The sequence below is a fragment of the Vanellus vanellus genome, assembly GCF_965231255.1.
Source record: "Vanellus vanellus genome assembly, chromosome: 8".
Classification (NCBI taxonomy): domain Eukaryota; kingdom Metazoa; phylum Chordata; class Aves; order Charadriiformes; family Charadriidae; genus Vanellus; species Vanellus vanellus.
The window spans coordinates 6415707-6422906 of NC_138913.1; the positions used below are offsets into that span (position 1 = coordinate 6415707).

At 47.5% G+C, this 7200-nt stretch overlaps 1 protein-coding gene across 1 annotated transcript; it reads right to left on the bottom strand.

Annotated features, from left to right (window-relative positions):
• Nucleotides 1–1172: 1172 nt before the first annotated feature.
• On the bottom strand, nucleotides 1173–6875 carry EIF5A2 (eukaryotic translation initiation factor 5A2). The gene is made up of 5 exons (XM_082486812.1): nucleotides 6791–6875; nucleotides 6276–6476; nucleotides 4783–4887; nucleotides 3070–3201; nucleotides 1173–2434 (listed from the first exon to the last, which is right to left on the bottom strand). Exons 2-5 carry the CDS (start codon nucleotides 6438–6440, stop codon nucleotides 2375–2377), a joined length of 462 nt encoding a protein of 153 aa, XP_082342938.1. The 5' UTR covers nucleotides 6441–6476; nucleotides 6791–6875; the 3' UTR covers nucleotides 1173–2374.
• Nucleotides 6876–7200: the final 325 nt, after the last annotated feature.

Consider the following 7200-nt stretch of genomic DNA (forward strand, 5'->3'; position numbering starts at 1 on the left):
ATCCATATGTCCCAAGGAGGGCTCTTCCAGCAAGCTGGAGGACATAAATCCTCTATCTTTAGATTGCTGTAGTACCTGAAAACTCTAGCCAGACCAGGACCCTGCTTATAGGAACAGGAGAAAGCCCAGCCCTCATCCTGGAGAGCTTACAGTCTAAGTACATGCTTAGATTGTAGGCCAGTGGCTTCAAATACCTGTCTTCCAACAAGGTTTTCGAGGACAGACAGGCACCTGAAACTGGACTAAAGCACTACCAGAACAAGGACAAATCCAAGTTTTGTAGTTTTCAAGCATATTAGAAGTATTTGCAATGCGGTGATAGCATTAGAACTTGCATTAGTTTGACATAGCAACCTGTGACTTCCCATTCGACATCACGCAGCTCTGCTCGCTGTCAAGACCATCATCAATGGTTTCACAGTCCCCTCCAAAGCCAACAAAGCTTGTCTTTCAGCTACCAATTTGATGGAGGCAGAAAGGAGTATAGTGCAGACTAGCTTGAACTATTAACCATGCACTTCAAAACTGAAATGAATTCAGAACAATCTCTTGCATCTACAGCTTTTTTTAAAAGCGGTTTTGCCATTCCAGTCGAGGTGCTATTTATAGAGTTCACTTGCAATGTGCGTTGTGCTAGGCGAGAGCGTGTGGCAGTATCCTACTTCTGCCAGGTGTTCCAGGTAACTGTGCTTTATTACCAGAGTATATTTATTGCTGTCTTACCGTCACTGTACTGCTTTCCCTGTCAGGAGAAGTCTATGGAATATGCGTGGGTTTGCCATCTACATTAGAACCTCCATCATTTGCTACGCCCTGCCACAGTACATACAAGGGCAGTTCAGGACAGTTGCCATGAGCCCTTTGGGGATTAGAGAGTACATACTATTAAGCCGAAAACATTTTAAGCAGTTAACAGCATCGTGAAGTCTGACTCTCACTGCCAACAGAGTGTGAATTGTGGGTGCTATCCAGGGAAGCACACCACATGTTTACAAGTTGTCCTCCATTAGCCAACAGCCACTGAAGTTTAAGGCAAGTTCATGAAAAAAAATTATCAACTGTGAAGACAGGTCTAAGCAAGTTTCCCACTCATGACGAGTCACCAAGTCTTAGAATTCAGGTTGAATGCCTTAAACAGGAGTAGGCTAGTTATCCTTCCATGACTAGTTCTGTGAAGCCTTATGTTTGCCTGTTAAGCTACTAAATAGTTAGAGGCATGCGTGTGTGTTTCAATGACTCAGAACTCCCTTGGAGAGAAGCTAGCTTTCATAACTACGTAGCAGTTTATTTACTTTTATAGTTAAGCCATGGTTGTTCAGTATTATCTGTCAAGTCTATATTTTGAAAACACAATAGTTCAATTTTTTTAAAAAAGAATCACATGCATTTAGTTTAGGCTCAATGCTACAGTTTATCCCACTTTTTGAAAAACATGTGGTCCCTCTGCTACAAAAATATGGTCTGAACCTGAAGATTAAAACCTAAAGCTGGAAGCACTGCAACAGATTCCCATGGAGTTTGTCAGCCTTTTATAGTTTAAGATAAATACAATAAAGGAAAGCAATTGAACTGCATTTTTCTATTTTATTTTTCAAGTCTGACAAAGGCCTCGAGTGAAAGTCTATAGCTTTAACATCCATTCTCACCTTTGCGTCCCCTTGACCTATCTGTCTTATCTACCCAATATTCCAACTGCCTGCCTAAACCACAGGTAGGCTTTGACACCATTTTATCGTTACAATAAGCCAACAAGTTGGCAAAGAAGAATACAGAGGTAATACAGTTAAGTTGCACATGGCCACCGGGGCTTGGTCAAGCCAGCTGGCATTTTTGATCACTTGAGTTTCTTGGTCTAAAAGTTGCGATTGGCACCTACAGTTCTGCAAGAGTCCCAATCCACAAAATACTTAAGCTTTAAAAAAAAAAAAAAAATTGCTACTTTTATTGTCAGTTCTACCTAAACAGGTCAAGAAAAATACTATTTGTGCTCTAGGTCACTTTATAATCCTAGATACCTACCAGCTTATCTAAAAGCCCCTGAATACTGTATTTTGTCTGTTCATACAGACAAACGCTGTTTTGCTCAAGCAAATAAAAATATATCCACTAGTAACACCTGATTGGTTTCTTAGATCCATAGCTGAAACCCACAGGAATGTTAAAATAGTTACAATTAAGGAATTAAAATCTCAGTGATTTTGAAAACTGCCAGTTAGCCTGCAACGCTAATCCAGAATCCAGCACTGCTTTTTAACAATTCAAAAAAGAAATGAGGTTGCTTGTGAAGGCCAGAGCTTTGGTGACAATAGGAACCAAATTTATAGATCTGTGGTTGGTCCAGACCTGAGCAGCTGCCCGAGCCTGGCGATCCTCTTTATTTGCAAGGCTTTATGGCTACAGCACATTCTTCATTCATTGCACTTATGACGGATATCTGGAAGAAAAGACAGATAGGTGAGGTCCAACCCACGCCAGAGGAAGCACTCCTAGATGCTACAGACTTTCACATTTTAATATCTATCCTATCCCTCTTGACAGGAAAAAAGGAAGCTGAAGCTGGTCAGGCATTAGAAGAATTTCTACAGTATCTGCCCGTCCCACTGATTTGCTCTTTGCCATGCCTTGACTGGCAGCTTGAGGTCTGTACAACAGAGGAAGATGAACAAGCTCCTGCAATAGAGTCAAACTAGCAACTGGTGTGGCCCAGTATAGACTACAGTCTGCAGAGATACTTGCAGGCAGGTTTGCTAACATAGCAAATCACACTAGTCAGGCTACATCTGGGTGCCGATTAAGAAAGCCTGGAGGCGCCAATCCACACCGTGCAGACAGCACTGTTAGGATTTATCTAGGCATTTGAGAGATCACGTCTCTGTCAACTGAGATGGGCTTCAATGCCCTAATAGTGCTCCAGTACAAAAGTCCTTCTACATCTCAAAGGACTAATTCCTGTGCTTCTAACCTGCTCCTCACAGAGAGACACAAATGGACAATATCAGAATAAGACAAGTTCATTGTATAATCAAGTGGAATTAAGCATAACTCTTCTTGTCTGCCCTCTCTACTTACCTGCACATCTTCATTGGCATTAAATTTTCCTTCTATTTCTTTGCCAAGATCCCCTTCTGGCAACTTTAGATCCTCACGAACTTCACCGCTTTCTGTCAGCAGGGAGAGATACCCATCCTGAATACCTATCAGCTGTGAAGAGAAGCTCACTTTTAGGAAATTTAACATCAGTAGTCACTAGTAGGCAGTAGCTGAAGATAAGCAGAAGGCACAGTGAACTCTGTTACACTAATTCTTTAGTACTGTGTTTGTAACAGTTAAGAACCTAATTTAAGTCAATTTTTAACAACAGTTGAGACTACTGAGAGTTAAACGTAACTGTAGCAAAAGCCAGTCTGCTATCAAGAATCACCAGAACCCTGCTGGTTACTTCCTAGTACATGGGGCACTGCAAAACCCATCCTTGTGAGTTAGAAGATCTACTCCTTCCAGGTCACTGGTTCAGCTTTTTACATCCATGAATTAGAAACAGTAACTGGAATGGTGTTCGCTGAACAGCGCTGCTTTTATGAAGTGCACAAAGTACACAACGGTTGAACTGCACACTTGTATATCTTCATTTGTACAATAATACCATCACTACATTAAAGGCTAATGAATAAATTAGGGAACATCCACCAAGCCCTGGACCACTTTTATAATGCTGTTTAGAGGCTAACCAAAAGCCCCAACTACGGGGAACAGCTATTTTGACAGAGCAGGTTAGGGAACCTGCAACACGTACCAGTAAACCCAAAAGGCAGCTCTAACAAGTCTGATAAACAGCAAGAATTTCAGTAGCGATAAGGGCCCAAGAACACAAGAGGAAGATCACTATGATAACATTAAGAATCTCCTGGAAGGTCTGAGCCCTAAGACAGCCTAGTCACACTTCATTTAAACAGCATCAGCTGTCCTGAAGAATTTCTAACACTCTGAACTTTGGCTTTGTCCAGCAATTGCAACTTTCCAACTGACGCGGATGTATCAGTTCCTGACCAGAACCACTCCCAAGACAACAGGAAGATAGTTGACACGTTAAAACTCAGAACCTGTAGTGTGCTGCTTTGAAGAGCTCACTGTCCATATCACAGAAGGCATTACAGAAGTTACAAAAGATTGCCAAGTTCCCTTCATCCATGTATTTCAGAGCAGAGCTCAGGAGCACCAAAATCACTAGAGATCAACTAAAGCCAGCTTCCACACAGGGAGCAGAAAGCTCTGTAGCAAGTTAGAGTTGGCATCAGATGCAGGTTAAGAATGTCTCCTTAATTAATCTACACTATGTAAGGGCGAAATTACAAATTACAATATATTCTTAGATTCAAATTTACTTGAAGTAATATTTTAATTATCCTTTAACTAATAATAACTTGCAGCAGGGATAACCTCTCTCCAGATTCTAAAGGATGCCAGTATCACAAAGAATAAAGTGACCTTAAAACACGAGCTAGAAAAAACATGGTTCTGAATTATGCCTATTACCTGTCATTTCTAAAGATTGCTACTATAACATGAGGTTGTTAGTATAGTAAGGAGATCTCCGATTGTTTTAACAATTCAGTAAATGCTATGAATTCAGCAATATCATGTCTAGACAGGCAAGTTCCATTAATTCTGACAACACTACTTTATTAATTGGGAGGCCAGTTTTGGGATGAAGAGAGTTTACGTGTGGTGTTAGGAATATAAAGCCTCGTAATGTGTGGGAGGACATGGTGACTGTTAACTCACCTGGTAATCATTCCTCTTGATATTCGGAACATCCATGTTATGAGTCGATGGGCAAATATCTTCATATTTTTTACCAGTGAAGATATCAATACCAACCAAGTGGACCTATAAGAGAACAAAAATAACGTCAGTTACTGCTGATCCTAGAGAGGCAAGATGCCATTGCCGTAGGTATTGCTGGTTTCACGCCGTTTTCCAATAGATCACATGTAATACCAGATTAGGCTGAGACACTTTGCTTGCAGTATGAAAGCAGCCCAAACACCAAGAGAAGGCCTCTCACACCCTTTCATATAGCACACTATAGAAACACTGCATGAGAATGAAGATCAGCCACTGTTATCTTCCCCAGACACAGCCTTCTGTAGTTTTACAGCAGCAAGCTAGAGCTCAGAGTACACAGCAGTTAAGAAAACATTTACTTCTAGTTCTAGCTGTTCTGAGAAACAACAGTGTCAGTGACAACGCTAAGGTTAAGAGGAAAAGAGGTGGTTGTGCGCAGAGATTAAAGCAGCTCCCACCTCCCTTTATGCTAGCAGCGGCTGCCTACTGCAGCCAGCACCGGTTCATAGCCTGCTCTGCTCAAGTCCTTTCACTCTCACAACTGTTACAGTATTTAAGAAAACTGGATCTGCCTAATAAAACAACCCATGAAAAAAAAGCAAGGGGAGAGAAAAAGGAAAAAACTGGCAAGGGCTTGGTACACTCTAGCTTTGACAAATCCTAAATACTTTACCAACCTACATGTATCACACAAGGTTGTGGAAACTTTCAACTCTTAATTACTCCGTGCTTGTGACAGATCTGTCTCTAAACTCTAACGTACCCACCATAAAGTGTTGCTGAATGAACGAAGGGGGAGTCTAGCCTTGGTCCAAGCTCTGGACAGCTGCATCAGCCAACTGCTTAGGCAGCAGGACTGCAGCCCCAGAGAGCAGCTAAGAATGTCCCTGCTGGGACGCAGGAGGGGGAAGGCACTCCTCACTCAGCACTGAAAAAAGGAAAGAAGCAGCGAGGCAAGGCAGCAAAACCGGGGCAGAGCGGGCCCAGGGAGGTACCGGCTGCCTGCTGGGCTCCTCTGGTTTACGTAACACAACGCTTCCCGGTGATGTCGAGCGCTGCAATAGTGACGCTCTGCCAGCACAGGCAGACAGACACAAACCCGCTTCGGTGGGTACGACAGCACAACCCTACCACGCCCTAGCGATTTCACCAGCCCCCCCCTTCCAGAACCTACTCTACTCCCACTACAAAAACAGGTTTTTATCATTATCAGCGTTAAAGCTTTTTAAGGAGTTAAGAAAACAATAAAACCCACCCCAACTCCCTGTCCGTGCTCCTTTACAATGGGAACCCCCCGAACTAACTCTAGAATTGGAGAGGAGACACGGCGGCGAGAAAAGCACGGGCAGGATGGAGAACAGACACCCCACACCTCCCCCCCCCCCCCCAGCTTCGGGGCTGGGCGGGCCGGGAGCCGCGGAGCCGCTCACCTTGGCATGGCCGTGCTTGCCGGTCTTGGAGGTGGACATCTCCACGATCTTGCAGGGGCGCCCCTTGAGCACCACGAAGCCGTTCTTCCGCAGCGCCGAGCACTGCATGGGGTAGGTGAAGGAGGCGCCGGCATCGCCCGTCGTGAAATCGAGCTCGTCGGCCATGGCGGCAGCGAAGAGGGGGGGGGGGCGGGATGGGGGCTGCAGGCAAAGGAGAAGGTCGGTTTGGAGCCCTGGTGGCGGCGGAGAGCACCGGGACAAGGTGAAGGGGGGACCCAACCCCACCCCCTCCCACCCCCCCTCCCCGGCGAGGGCACAGCGCGATGGCGGCGCCCCAGGACCCGGCCCGCCTCGCTCCGCCACACGTGCCCGGCGGGCGGGGAGCCGCCACGTGCCGAGGCTCCCCCCCGCCCCCGGTGGCGGCGCCGGGCTCGCCTCACCCCCACTCACTTCCCGGGTCCCCTCAGCGCGCAGCCCCGGAGGGAGGCCCCGAGCGGCGCCGCCGCTCCTCTTACCTTGCGAGGACGGTCGGGGAGGCCGAGGGGGAGGAGGGAGGAGGGGGGAGGGGGGGGAGGCCGGTGCCGGTGGCGGGGCGGGGCGGGGGCACGGCGCCGCGCACACGCGCCCGACCACTGCGGCGGGAAGGGGCGGCGAGGAGCGCGCGCACCGCGCACCGCCCAGCCCCGCCCTCCCGCTTCCGCCGCCCGCCGCGCTCATTGGCCCGTGCCCCACTCCACCACCCACCTCCCTCCTCCCCGCGCGCTCGCCCCGCCCCTCGCCGGCGCCTACGGAGAGCGGTTGGGCTCAGCGCACCCTCGCGCCCGTCGCGCGGCGCCGGCGCCATTGCTACCGGGGCAACCCCTCCGCTCCCCGCCCTCGTCCGCCAGGGGGCGCCGCGCGCCTCCTCCCGGCCCCGCCCCCCGCC

Coding starts and splice junctions, on each gene's coding strand:
- EIF5A2 (XM_082486812.1), bottom strand. CDS start 6,440: ATGGCCGACGAGCTCGATTTCACGACGGGCGATGCCGGCGCCTCCTTC. Junction 4,888..6,275: donor GCAAGCACGGCCATGCCAAG/GTGAGCGGCTCC, acceptor GTTCTCTTATAG/GTCCACTTGGTTGGTATTGA. Junction 3,202..4,782: donor TCAAGAGGAATGATTACCAG/GTGAGTTAACAG, acceptor TTCTCTTCACAG/CTGATAGGTATTCAGGATGG.